The sequence below is a fragment of the Sus scrofa genome, chromosome 14 (genome assembly GCF_054392235.1).
Source record: "Sus scrofa isolate SSC_HxYL_T2T_F1_AM1 chromosome 14, Sscrofa_HxYL_maternal_Yorkshire_Landrace_v2.0, whole genome shotgun sequence".
Taxonomy (NCBI): Eukaryota; Metazoa; Chordata; class Mammalia; order Artiodactyla; family Suidae; genus Sus; species Sus scrofa.
The window spans coordinates 33538167-33553169 of NC_139396.1; the positions used below are offsets into that span (position 1 = coordinate 33538167).

Below are 15003 nucleotides of genomic sequence, written 5' to 3' on the forward strand. Positions count from 1 at the left end.
ATCCCAAGCCGCATCTGCAACCTACACTACCGCTCACAGCAATGCCGGATCCTTAACCCATTGAGTGAGGCCAGGGATCCAACCCGAATCCTCATGGATGCTAGTTGGGTTCGCTAACCACTGAGCCACTACGGGAACTCCAAAACTCATAATTCTTAATGTCGCCTACAGGGCTATATATAATTTGGTCCTGCCTAATTCTTTCTTTACCATTCTCTTCCTTGCATCCTCAGCTCTAGCCATGCTGGTTTCCTCATTATTGTTCTTCAGAAACAACAGATTTGTTCTTCAGGACTGTTGTTATTGTTGTTCTTTCTTGAAATACTCTTACTGCACAGTATATACTTCAAAGCCCTGCTTAAATGTTAACTCCTTGAAAAGCCTTTTCTGACCTCTTTGATATATGCCCCATCCATCATACCATATGCCAAACACTATTCCCTACCCTGCTTTAGTTCTGAATTCATTACTGCCTGGAATTAAAAGTTTTTTTTTTGTTTTTTTTGTTTTTTTTTTTTTTGCTTTTGTCCTTTTATGGCCTCACCCGTGGCGTATGGAGGTTCCCAGGCCAGGGGTCCAGTCAGAGCTACAGCTGCCAGCCTAGGGCAGAGCCACAGCAACGCCAGATCCAAGCTGCATCTACGGCCTACACCACAGCTCATAGCAACGCCAGATCCTTAACCCACTTAGCGAGGCCAGGGATCAAACCCGCAACCTCATGGTTCCTAGTAGGATTTGTTTCCACTGCGCCACAACAGGAACTCCCAAAAATTTTCTTTATTTGCTTGTTTATTGACATCCTGTCCCACCCCTCCCTACAATGTAAGCTCTATAGGGCAGGACATTTTGTGATTCATAAATTTGTATTTCTTATATCAGGATCTTGTAGGCTCTCAGTGGCTAAATTAATTAGATATATGATCTTCAGCATCAGTTTAAATCCCTAGATTTTGATTCCACATATATGAAACAAAGAGATTTGACTGAATCTATAACATCGTTTAAAAAAGATATTTTAGGAGTTCCCGTCATGGCGCAGTGGTTAACGACTACGACTAGGAACCATGAGGTTGCGGGGTCGGTCCCTGCGCTTGCTCAGTGGGTTAACGATCCGGCGTTGCCGTGAGCTGTGGTGTAGGTTGCAGACGCGGCTCGGATCCCGCATTGCTGTGGCTCTGGCGTAGGCCGGCGGCTACAGCTCCGATTCGACCCCTAGCCTGGGAACCTCCATATGCCACGGGAGCAGCCCAAGAAATAGCAACAACAACAAAAAAAAAGACCAAAAAAAAAAAAAAAGATATTTTAAATTCTGGTGATCAGTCATCTGGAATTGAAGGCAACCTCAAAGTCTTCAAGTTCAAGCCCCTTATTTTGTTTTTTTGTTTTTTGTTTTTTTGTTGTTTTTTTTTTTTTTGTCTTTTTGCTATTTCTTGGGCCGCTCCTGCGGCATATGGAGGTTCCCAGGCTAGGGGTTGAATCAGAGCTGTAGCCGCCGGCCTACGCCAGAGCCACAGCAACGCGGGATCTGAGCCGCGTCTGCAACCTACACCACAGCTCACGGCAACGCCGGATCGTTAACCCACTGAACAAGGACAGGGACTGAACCCGCAACCTCATGGTTCCTAGTCGGATAAGGGGCTTTACTCAGATCACATTGCTTTAGCCAGTGCTCTTTTCACATCATACAATACCTCTAATTCACAGCTCAACTCCAATTAAATCTCCCTCTGTACATTCTTCTTTGATTATAATTTTATCATCTTTAATTTTTAGATTCTTGACCTTCCTCTTCATTATATTGTTATTATATTTATAATTGATTTATATATTAGTTTCATAAAAGGTATAATTTTGAATTGTCTTCTATAAAGGTTGTATGAATTTGTATTACCTTCATCAACATATAGGAGTACACTTGACCCCCAAACAACATAGGAGTTAGGGACACTGACCACCATCCACCCCACCTATATAGCTGAAAATCCCCATATAACTTTTTAGTACTGTAGTGTATATTTATTGGAAAATAATCTGTATGTAAGTGGGCCTGTGCAGTACAGAGCCATGTTTTTCACAAGTCAGCTGTATTTCACCACATGTTTGCTAATGTACTATGAGATTTCTGGACTTTACCTATATGATAGGCTAAAAAATAGAATCATCATGTAATTAAAAAAATTTTTTAGACTGTTACTGAGGCTGAGCTAGTATATTTGTATTTTGTTTTCTATAAATTATCCATATCTTTTCCCTATTTTTCTATAGGTGGCAGACTCTTATTTGTAGTCTGCCTTCCATATCCATGGGTTCTGCATCCATGGATTCAACCAACTGTGCATCAGAAATATTTGGGGTGTTCCTGTTGTTGCTCAGCAGGTTAGGAACCCAACAGAGTGTCCATGAGGATGTGAGTTCGATCCCTGGCCTCACTCAGTGGTTAAGAATCCAGCATTGCCACAAGCTGCAGCTTAGGTCACAGATGCAGCTTGGATCCAGTGTTGCTGTGGTGTTGGGCGACAGCTGCAGCTCTGATTGAACCCCTAGTCCCAGGAACTTCCATATGCCACATGTGTGACCATGAAAAGAAAAAAAAAATTTGGGAAAAATAATTCAGGGAAGTTCCAAAAAAGCAAAACTTGAATTTGACATGCACTAGCAACTATTTACATCATATTTACAATTATTTACATAGCATTTACATTGTATTAGGTATTACAAGTATTCTAGAAGTGATTTAAAGTACGCAGGAGAATGTATGTAGGTTATATGCAAATACTGTGCCATTTTTTACAAGGAATTTCAGCATCCACAGATTTTGGTATTCATGGGAGGTCCTGAAACCAGTCCCCCAAAGGTACTGAGGGAGAACTGTATTTGTAGGAGTTAACTTATTTATTAACAAAATTAGTCCCTTTTTTCTGCCATAATTTATCAATACGTCTTTTGCAAGAATTTTATGCCAGCTTTTTTATTGTCTTTTGACTGTTGTTATGGCCATGCAGAAATGTTGGGGCTTTATGTAGTCAGATTTATCTATGTTTACTTTTGTGGCTTCTAGATTTTGTGTCATAGCTAGAAAATCATACTTCATCTCAAGTGTATAAAGCTTTCATCTTGAACTTTATAGTTTCTTGGTGTTAATTTTTTTTAACATTTGAATTTTTGATCTATTATGAATTCATCTTGGTATGAGTTATGGCTTCAGTGCTGTTTTTTTCTAGATGCTTATCTAGAATCCATTTATTGAATGATTCATTTTTTTCTGAATGGTTTGAAATATCACACATAAATACTAGAACTGTTTGTGCCCCAGTATTACACAATTTTATTATAGTTTAATGATCTACCTCTCTTCTCTTTCAGCATTTTCCCGTTAAGTCTTGCTTTTCTTTATGAACTTGAGAATCATCCTGTTTAATTGAGATAACTATTTTTATTGGAGTTGTGTTAAAATTAATGACGAAATCGAGGAGAATTTGCATTTTTATGGTAGTGATTCTTTGTAGCCGAGAACATGTTTTAAAGGTTCTTCACATACATCACTCATTTTTCTTAATAAATTTATTCCTAGTTGTTTTATCTGTTTTGTTACTATGGTTGTATTCATTCGCTGTGGCTGCCATAACACAGCACCACAGACAGGGTGGCTTAAACAACAAAAATTTTTCTCACAGTTTTGGAGCCTAGAAATCTAAGATGAGGTGCCCTCAAGGTCCATTTCCTCTGACACCTTTCTTTCTTCTTGGCTTGTGGATGGCTGCTCTCTTAGTGTTTCTTCACGTGGTCATTTCTGGTGATCTTTTCTCTCACATGAACTTTTCTTATGTGGTACATCTCTGGTATCTGTGTGTTCACATTTCCTCTTGTAAGGACACCAGTCAGATTGGTTTAGGGCTACTCCCATATTACCTCATTTAACCTTAATTACTTTTTTAAAGACTATCTCCAAATAAATCACATTCTGAGATACTGAGAGTTAGGGATTCAACATATGAATGTTAGGAGGATCCATAGCAATGCCAAATGAAGATTTTTCTTTTACCTACTGACTGTTGTTTGTATATATGTATAAATGAAAGTGATTCTGTATTTTACTTTGTACCTAGTGACCTTGCTTATGATTTATGATAGTTTTTACTTTATTCTCTTAGTTTTTCTAGGTATAAAATTATGATTACTTTGGAGTTCCCGTCGTGACTCAGTGGTTAATGAATCCAACTAGGAACCATGAGGTTCAGGTTCGATCCCTGACCTCACTCAGTAGGTTCAGGATCTGGTGTTGCTGTAAACCGTGGTATAGGTCGCAGACTCGGCTTGGATCCCATGTTGCTGTGGCTGTGGTGTAGGCTGGAGGCTACAGCTCTGATTAGACCCCTAGCCTGGGAACTTCCATATGCCACGGGTACAGCCCTAAAAAGACAAAAAAAAAAAATTTTTTTTTGATTACTTCTAGATAATTTTATCTTCTTCATAGATTTTATACCCTTAATTTATTTCTTTTGTGTAATTGCAGTCTGTTAGAACTGTTCAAACAAGGTTAAAGAGTGATGGTAGTAAATACCCTTCTTGTACCCCTGACTTTAATGCAAATATTTAGTGGCCTCTGGTGCTCCCATCAAGCATGAGAGAATTGTCTTGTCACTTTAAGGGTTAATTAGCATCTATTTATATTATTAAAAACCAAGAAATGGATGTTTAATTTTATTAAGTGCTTTTTGGCATACATGAAAATCATATACCAATAATGTGTTGAATTTATAAGTCACTTTCCTATTATTGAACCATCATTGCATTTCTCTATTTGGTCATGACATATTCTTTGAATTTATTGTTGGATTCTGTTTCCATAAAAATTTATAAATGGAGTCAGTTAGGTATAGTGTTCTGCTTGCCTCTGGAATCATTTCTGTTTATATCTTTCTATCATTGTTTTCATTAAATTCAAGTTTATTTAAATGGAATTGAGCAAAGTAATCTCAAGATTATTTTAGTTTTGTTTTCTTTGTAACTGTTTATCATTTCTCTGTATCTATGTGTGTATGCATGTGTGTGTGCATATTTGCTATTTTTGTCCCTTTGTTCTTTTGATCAGGCTAGAGAATGGTTATTATTTTTTTTAAATGATGGACTTTCAGGTTTATTTACTCTGTTTTGTCTTAAAATTACTTAATTTCTTTTATCTTCATTAATTCCTTCAAATTCTTTAATTTTTTTCTTCATAGTTAATACACTTAATACTCATAGTTAAACATTAGTCTATTAATTTGACTTATGGTTTCTTGTTCTGCAGAAGCTTAAGTTTTTAATAATCAGCTGTCAGTCATTTCCTTTTTTATTGATATGTATGTCTTATTACCATTTTATTAATGACTTTGGATTTGTTTTTTTTGCTCTTTTTTCTTTCCTTCTCTTGTTCTTTTCTGCCTATAGAAGTTCCTTTAGTATTTGTTATAAGGCTGGTTTAGTGTTGCTGAATTCTCTCAGCTTTTGCTTATCTGTGAAGCTTTTGATTTTTCCTTCAAATCTGAAGGAGAGCCTTGCCAGGTAAAGTCATCTTGGTTGGAGGTTTTTTCCTTTCATCACGTTAAGTATATCATGCCACTCCCTTCTGGCCTGCAGAGTTTGTGCTGAAAAATCTGCCGATAACCTTTTTGGGGTTCCCTTGTATGTTATTTGCTTCTTTTCCCTAGCTGCTTTCAAGATTTTCTCTTTGTCTTTAATTTTGGTCAGTTTGATTAATATGTGTCTTGGTGTATTCCTCCTTGGGTTTATTTTATATGGTACTCTTGTGCTTCCTGGATTTGAGTGAGTGGTTCTTTCCCCATGTTAGGGAAGTTTTCGGCTATTATCTCTTGGAATTTTTTTCTGTACCCTTCTCTCTCTCTTCTCCTTCTGGCACCCCTATAATACGGATGTTGGTGCGTTTAACGTTGTCCCAGAGTTCTCTGAGACTCTCTTCATTTGTTTTCAAACTTTTTTCTCTTTTCTGTTCTGCATCCGTAATTTCCACTAATCTGTCCTCCACCTCGTTTATTTGTTCTTCTGCCTCCTGTATTCTGCTGTTAGCTGCTTCAAGTGAATTTTTTATTTCAGTTATTGTGTTTTGCATCTCTTCTTGTTTAAGTTTGATATCTTGTATCTCTTTGTTCAGTGTTTCCTGTAAGTTATCCATCTTTGCCTCCAGTTTATTTCCAATGTCTTGCATCATCTTCAGCATCAACAGTCTAAAGTCTTTTTCCTGGAGGCTGAGAATCTCATCACTTAGTTAGTTTTCTGGGGTTTTTTCCTTTCTCCCTCATCTGAGTTATAGTTCTCTGTCTTTTCATTTTTGTAGGTTTTTGGTGTGGTGACCTTTTTACAGATAATAGAGTTGTAGCCTCTCTTACTTCTGATGTCTGCCCCCCTGTGGCTGAAGTCGGTATGGGGGCTTGCTGTAGGCTTCCTGATGGGAGGGGCTGATGCCTGCCCACTGGTAGGTGGAGCCGATTCTAATCCCTCTAGTGGGTGGGGCTTAGTCTCTGGATGGGATTAGAGGCAGCTGTGTGCCTGAGGGGTCTTCAGGAAGCCTGTTTACTGAGTAGCGGGGCTGTGATCCCACCTGGATTGTTGTTTGCCTTGGGGCTTCTCAGCAGCTGACTGACGGTGGGGCCAGATTTTCCTAAAATGGCCACCTCCAGAGAAAGGGATGGCTGCTGATATTCCCAAGAGCTTTGCTTTCAATGTCCTTCCCTCACAAGGCACGTTCACCCCTGTTTTCCCAGGATGTCCTCCAAGAACTGTGGTCAGGTTTGACCCAGATTCCCATGGAGACTTTGCTTTGCCCTGGAACCCAGTGCATGTGAAAGTCTGTGTGTGCCTCTTAAGAATGGGGTCTCCGTTTGCCCCAGTCCTGTGGAGCTCCTGCGCACAAGCCCCACTGGCCTTCAATGCCAGATGCTCTTTCTCCCCATGGCATTTTCCTTTTTTGGCTTTGTTTCATATATCTCTTTTAAAAAAAGCCTTATGCACCCCGCCATTGTAAAAATGTTCTTCATTCTCTTTATACTTTTCTCGTTTATTTTTACCTGTCTAGATTTTGTTTTTCTTTAATATTGTGTTAGGTGGCATATAAATTGTTATTTTTCTAGGTGGACTGCCAAAACCATCCCAACATCATTTATTAAACAATCTATCTTCTCCTATATATTTGAAGTGCTTTTATCATATACTTTCATTGTTCTGTGGAAAAATCCTGCTGATGTTTTTGGATTACATCAACTTTATAGGATTAATTTGGGGGATACTTGAATTGATATCTTTAAGACACTGAATCTCTCTATGTAGAAATATGGAGTATTTCTCCACTTCATTTTTTTTTTCAGTGTCCTTTGATAGAATTTATCATTTTCTTTTTACATATACACAATGGAATACTATTTAGCCATAAAAAAGAATGAAATAATGCTATCTGCAGCAACATGGATGCAACTAGAAATTTTCATACTAAGTGAAGTAAGTCAGAAAGAAAAACAAATAGCATATGATATCACCTATATCTCTAAAGTATGGAACAAATCAGAGTTCCCATCATGGCTCAGCTGTTAATGAACCCAATAGCATCCATGAAGATGTGGGTTTGATCCCTGGCCTTGCCCAGTGGGTTAGGGATCCGGCATTGCCAAGAGCTGTGGTGTAGGCCACAGATGCAGCTTGGATCTGGCATTGCTGTGGTTGAGGTATATTCTGGCAGCTATAGCTCTGATTGGACCCATAGCCTGGGAACTCCATATGCCGCCAGTGCAGCCCTAAAGACAAAAAAATAAAGTATGGCACAAATCAATCTATCTACAGAACAGAAACTTAGACATAGATAACAGACTTGTGGTTGCCGAGGGGGAGAGAGAGGGAGTGGGATGGACTGGGAGTTTGGGGTTAGGAGATACAAACTATTGCATTTGGAGTAGATAAGCAATGAGGTCCTACTCTAGCACAGAGAACTATATCCAATCACTTGGTTTTTTTTTTTTTTTTTTTTTTTGTCTTTTGTTGTTGTTGTTGTTGTTGCTGTTGCTATTTCTTGGGCTGCTCCCGCGGCATATGGAGGTTCCCAGGCTAGGGGTTGAATCGGAGCTGTAGCCACCGGCCTACGCCAGAGCCACAGCAACGCGGGATCCGAGCCGCGGCTGCAACCTACACCACAGCTCACGGCAACGCCGGATCGTTAACCCACTGAGCAAGGGCAGGGACCGAACCCGCAACCTCATGGTTCCTAGTCGGATTCGTTAACCACTGCGCCACGACGGGAACTCCTATCCAATCACTTGTGATGGAACATGATGGAAGATAATATGAGAAAAAGAATGTAAATATTTGTATAATTAGGTCACTTTGCTGTACAGCAGAAATTGACAGAACATTGTAAATCAATTATAATAAAAATTTTTTTAAATAAAACAAAAAACATGGGCAACTAGACTCCAGGTCTGAAGTGGCTGGAAGGTGATGGGGGCATTCAGTTTCTATGGGCTATTGGGAAGTAAAACTGTCACATGGAAGTCAGGGCACCAGAACTAGCCCCACTGGTTAAAAGTTGGAATTGGAAATGGGGCTCCCCTACTCCTGCAAGGAAGTTTGTATAAAACTGCAAGCAACTATTCCCTGAAGCTGTAGTTAATATAAAAATACTTGGAATGAGATCCTGCTGTGTAGTACTGGGGAACTATGTCTAGTCACTTATGATGGAGCATGATAATGTGCGAAAATAGTATGTGTACATATATGTGTAACTGGGTCATCATGCTGTACAGTAAGAAAAAAAATTGTATCGGGGAAATAACTTTAAAAAAATTAAAAAATAAAAATACTTGGAGTTCCCATTGTGGCTCAGCAGGTTAAGAACCTGACTAGTATCCATGAGGATGCAGGTTCAATCTCTGGCTTCACTCAGCGGATTAAGGATCTGGCGTTGCCACAAGCTGTGGTATAGGTTGCAAATGTGGCTCGAATCTAATGTTGCTGTTGCTGTGGTGTAGGCTGGCAGCTGCAGTTCCAATTCTACCCCTAGGTTCGGGAACTTCCATATGCCACAGGAGGGGCCCTTAAGAAAAAAAACAAAAAACAAAAAACTCTACTTATCTAGAGATGTGGGAGAGTCAAACTAAAATGACTCGGTACCTGAATATACAGTAACTGATAATGTCTGGAGCATGCAGTCACCGATACTAGATCTGGTGTTTAACCAGGGCCCTATGGTCACTGGTGAAAACAAACTAAGAGGCATGAAACAGGGTGAGATAAATGGAGGAAAAGAGGGAAAGAGAAGAGAGGAGAACTTTCTGACTTAAGATCCGTAAACTAAAATTCCAAAGCACAATTTTTAAAATGTAAACCTAGAAAGGCATCCAACAAAATCAATAATCAGAAGATGAATTCACTCCCAGATGAAATAAAAGTAATAAGTAAATTTTTAAGACTTATTTTAAAAATATGTATGTTTTGTACTCTTATAAACAATAAAATAGATAAACTGATAAATTAGCATAAATGAAATAAAAATATACAGGTATAAAAACCTTCTTAGAAATGAAGTTATGGGAATTAAGTTAGACTGAATGAACTCTAAAGTAGATATGTTGGGGGAATTAGTGTAGTGGAAAATTTTTCTGAAGAGATCACCCAGAATGCAAAATATAGAGAGACTTAAGACACTTAAAAGCATGTAATTATGCTGTTAAGAGATGTTTAAAAAAGTAGGTTGAGGGACTTAAATGTGTATCTAATGGGAGTTCTAGTACAAGGGTCATAAAAATGACTAAGAGTCAATAACCAAAGAGCTAATATCTGTGAATTTTTTCAGAATTGAAAACTTGTGTCCTCAGATTAAATCTATAGTAAGCGGGATAAATGAAAATCAATCATAGTGAGAAACATGCAGTGCAACTGTAAAACAAAAGGATAGAGGGAAACTTAAAAGCTACCAGAGAGAAGAAATAAATCTCCAAAAGATTATCAATTAGACTTCTCAACAGCAATAATGGAAGCTAGAAGACAATGAACTAATGTCTTTAAAATACCGAGAGGGAGTTCCTGTAGGGGTTCAGTGAAAATGAATCTGAATAGTATCCATGAGGATGCAGGTTTGATCCGTGGCCTCGCTCAGCAGGCTAAGGATCCAGTGCTGCCATGAGCTGTGGTGTAGGTCGCAGACGCAGCAACTCCAATCCCACGTTGCTGTGGCTGTAGCATAGGCTGGTGGTTACAGCTCCTATTTGACCTGGGAATCTCCATATGCTACAGGTGCAGCCCTAAAAAGCAAAAAAAAAAAATTTTTTTAATTTTTAAAAAATTAAAATAGCAGAAGATGACTTTATTCATCTAAACCACCATTCAGGATTGAGGATAAGATAAAAGACATTTCCAGGCAAAGACTAAAATAATTTATCTCTGGCATACCCTACCTATAAGAATTTCTTCCTTTTCTTTTTGGAGGTTGGGGGCTGGACCTGCAAGCATGCAGAAGTTCCCAGGCCAAGGATTGAGCCCATGCCACAGTAACCAGAGCCGCAGTAGTAAATCCCACAAATCATAATTTTTTTTAATTTTATTGGAGTATAGTTGACTTAACTAGTGTGTTAGTTTCAGGTGTACAGCAAAGCAAATCAGTTATGCCTGGGAACTTCCATATGCCACAGGTGCAGCCATAAAAAGAAATTTCATATACCATCGGTGCAGCCATTGAAGATGCAGCTCAGATCCTGTGTTGCTGGGAATCTCCCCATATGCCATGGGTGTGGCCCTAAAAAGACAAAAAAAAAAAAAAAAAAAAAAACCTAACTTTTGGCCTGTCTTGGCTTCCTACATGCCTTCCTCACTAAGGTTTAATCATTTCTAGCTTCTAATTTAAAGTGAAAGATGTGCAACTCTTCTTTTCACTTGAACACTTTAGGCCTACTGTAAGGTTACTTGGCCTGATTTCAACATTGTTATGTTTCAAATTTTTTTAGAAAATCATCTGACTAGAAACTAAAAAAAATACACTTAAAAATAACTCATAATTTAAAGAGGAAACTTGAAAACAGCCAGAAGAGTAAACATGCAAGTTAGGTAGAAGGAAGAGCACATAAGAACAGAAATTAATAAAGTAGGGGAAAGAGTTGAACATTTTGTGATTTTTGTATGGTGATGACCAATGATAGGATGAGCAGAATTGGCCAAGAAGGATACATGTATTATTTGAGCCCCTATTCCTATTCATGGTTTCTTTTCTATATTAGTAATCTTTTTCTTTAGGAGATATACAATATAAACTAATTAAAAAAACTATAGGACTCACAATATAGAAAATAAATTTATTGCCAAATTTTCAGGAGTATATCTTTTCCATATAGCAAGAAAATTATAGAACTGTATTAAGTGAAATCGTCAGTCATAAAATTAATTTACTGTTTATTTTACTTAGAAGATTTTATAATGGCCTTTAATAGAAATTTCTATTTATATATTTAAGATATTTTTCTTTCCCTTCTTGTAGGTTACTCAGATGAGTCGTCCAGACCTGATTCTTTTTCTGATGAAATACCTGATGGCTCTCATAGTTGGTATTCCGTCCATTTTTTGGGTTGGAAGCAAAAAGACATGCTTTGAATGGGCCAGTTTCTTTCATGGTCGTAGGAAAAAAGAGTAAGTTGAAGTAAATTATGATGTTCAAAAACTTCCCATTTACATGATTTTTTGTGTTGCCTGTGTTAAAATAATTTGAGTTTGGAGGAAGAATTCCAACAGGATTGCAGCTGCCACCAGTTATGATTAAATCTTAAAGCTAAAAACTTATTCAGAAAAGATAACCAAGTAGAACCAGGCTTAAGGTCTGTTCCTTACTAATTCAGAATATTTGAAGGAAGGCCAATCTTTATGCTAAAAAAATCCAAATTACAAGTTCCCACTGTGGCACAGCAGGTTAAGGATCTACCATTGCCACACAGCTGTGGCATAGGTCACAGCTAAGGCTCAGATTCAGTCCCTGGCCCAGGAACTTCCATATGCTGTAGGTGCAGCCAACAAAGAAAAATCCAAATTATACTCTTCTTAAAGTTAAAAACAAATTAATACTTTTATATATATTCTTATTTGATCTTTATATTTTTGTGAGGTCTGGTTTTGTATTATCATCATCTCTTTGTTATAGATGATAAAACTGAGGCACAGAGATTAAGTGCCTTGGCTGAAATCACACAGGTATTAGTATGGACTTCCATTTCCAATTGCCCATCATTCTTCCAATTTACACCATAAATTATTTAAAGAGATAGCATGTTGTTCCATTCTCATGTAGTACTGTTAAAGCCAAAATAATGAAATGGTATTAGTAGATAAAATGAAATATATTAAAGAAATTATTTCAATTCATGTTCGGCCATACTGTATAGCATCATGGTAAAATATAAGATTTGCCAAAGCAGTCTTCTGAGGGCACAGTTAGGAAATGTTTAAATTTTTTTTTTTTTTTTTTTTGGCCATGCCTGTGGCATGCAAAAATCTCAGGCCAGGGATCAAACCCATGCCCCAGCAGTGACAATGCTGGATCCTTAACTGCTAGACCATCAGGGAACTCCCAGGAATCTTTAATTTTTTGACCCCATAGTTAATAAAACAAAACAAGACTCTGAAGTATTCACACAGGAACAAATGATTTCAAACTTTTTACTAAGTATATATTTTATATGTATATTGTATTTGATATCACAAATTTTAAGTCAGTATAGTATATATTCTTACAATTTTACTTAACCTAAGTTCCATGGAAGATGGATTTTGGGAGATAGTCTGTAAAACTCTTTCAAGCTTCTATTTACAATGTTAATATGTCTTGTATGGGATAATGTACTTTTTTTTCATACAACTTAAGGTACCACGCTAACAGAATCTATATTTTCTAAAATACCACTAATTAGTAGTTTCTGTTATACAAATTAGATTGAGATTTTTTTTAAATCTGTATCAAAGACTACTACTGGTGATATCAGATAATGCATTTCCCTTGTAAATACTGTTTCATAGGGCAGAAAAAGAAAGAGGCGAAGATTAATTCAGCAATAACAAAAATGTATTTCCTAGGAATTCATCCTTTGAGAAAGTCTAGTGAATGCATACTATGTGCCATGAACTATTTTGGAATACCAAGGATTCAGTAGCAAGTAAAATAGCCTAAGTCTTTGTGTTTGTGAAATACCTTTCCTTGGGGGATTTAATGTGTATTCTTTGAAAATTTTAAATATATTTTATTTTGTTTTTTTGTCTTTTTAGGGCTGCACCTGTGGCATATAGAAGTTCCCAGGTTAGAGGTTGAATTGGAGCTGCAGCTGCCAGCCTACACCACAGCCATAGCAATGCTGGATCCTTAATCCTCTGAGCAAGGCCAGGATCACACCTGTATCCTCATGGATACTGGTTGGGTTCGTTACCGCTAAGCCATGATGGAAACTCCTGAAAGTTTTAAATATGTGTATGTGTGTATATATATATATATTTTTTTTTTTTCCTCTCTATCTCTCTCTCTCTCTCTTTAAGGCCACACCCATGGCATATGGAGGTTCCCAGGCTAGGGGTCCAATGGGAGCTATAGCCACCAGCCTACGCCAGAGCCACAGCAACTGGGAATCTGAGCCGAGTTTGCAACCTATACCACAGCTCACCTCGACACCAGATCCTTAACCCACTGAGCAAGACCAGGGATCGAACCCGCGTCCTCATGGATGTTAGTTGAGTTTGTTAACTGCTGAGCCATGACAGGAACTCCTTAAATATATTTGAATCACCGCTACAATATAGTTCTAAGGAGAGGGTTTGAATTAAATATTCCTGGTCACCTGTGGACCATACACAAACAGCTCTGTAATAGTGTTGTATTAGTAATTCTGGATAGCACTAAATCCAAGCTACCCTTAGGAGGAATCACCCTAGTTATTTAGGGGATCCTGGTTGGGCCAGAATACTTTTGAAACTGGTTAGAATTCCCAAGGACCCCTCTATTTGTTTTTCTGTAACCATGGATCCCCCCCCCCAACCTACCCACCCCCTCCAACAAAGTCATTGCGAGCCTCCAAGCAGGAACAGGGCTCTGGACTAGAGTGCAACTCCTTATTCTAGAATGCAAGAGTATGAGGACCCTACAGCTATTTCTAGCATTTGTCTGGTTTAGCCTTTGAGAAATGACTATAGAGTAACCTTGAGAATGGTTAGTTGAGCACTAACCTTAAGATGGTTAGTCGAAGCAGTGTTCTAAACATTTTATGTATTGTTAAACTTTTAATTCTGTAAACAGACTTGTGAGGGAAATCATCATTTTACAGATAAGAAACAGGCATAGAACCAAGGTTTAATAGCTAGTGAATGGTAGAATTGAGATTCAGGCCCAAGCAGTCTGACTCTTGGCCTCTAGTCTTTGCCCTTAGCCCCTCCGTTATGCTGGCCTAAAGGAGACTGGCTTCTAAAGTTGTGCTAATTCAGTTAGTGTTCTTCCGCTGAGTGAAGCCACATTTAAGACTTTGCTTATGCTTATAAATCTGACACTGTTGGAAATTTTTTTGAAATCTTATTTTGGAACTATTTGGGTCATATTATTTAATTTTCCTGGACCTGTTTTCTTATTTGTAAAATGAGAGGACAAACCTTCACCATTTGAAGGTGGATTAAATTAGAATGACTGGAAATCAAATTTTGTTTCTGGATTTTGTTTATTTTTTTCTGCCACTCCATAGCATGTGGAGTTCCCAGCCCAGGGATCAGATCACAACCTACGTTTAGAAAATAAATTTAGGAGTTCCCGTCGTGGCGCAGTGGTTAACGAATCCGACTAGGAACCATGAGGTTGTGGGTTTGGTCCCTGCCCTTGTTCAGTGGGTTGAGGAGCCGGCGTTGCCGTGAGCTGCGGTGTAGGTCGCAGACGCGGCTCGGATCCCGCGTTGCTGTGGCTCTAGCGTAGGCCAGTGGCTGCAGCTCTGATTCAACCCCTAACCTGGGAACCTC

At 38.3% G+C, this 15003-nt stretch overlaps 1 protein-coding gene across 7 annotated transcripts in view; it reads left to right on the plus strand.

The window, feature by feature from the left end:
• FZD3 (frizzled class receptor 3) overlaps positions 1–15003 on the plus strand; it is a 113982-nt gene that overhangs the window by 75336 nt on the left and 23643 nt on the right. For 6 of the 7 annotated variants that reach the window (XR_014828438.1, XR_014828437.1, XR_014828436.1 and 3 more), the window contains one exon: positions 11510–11658. Coding sequence is in view for 3 of the 7 variants with exons in the window: in XM_084997782.1 (XP_084853908.1) it covers positions 11510–11658 (149 nt within the window). In the remaining 4 variants the exon portion in view is untranslated. Of the gene's footprint in view, positions 1–11509; positions 13166–15003 lie in introns of all 7 variants that reach the window. The other variant, XR_014828439.1, reaches the window with a different exon arrangement.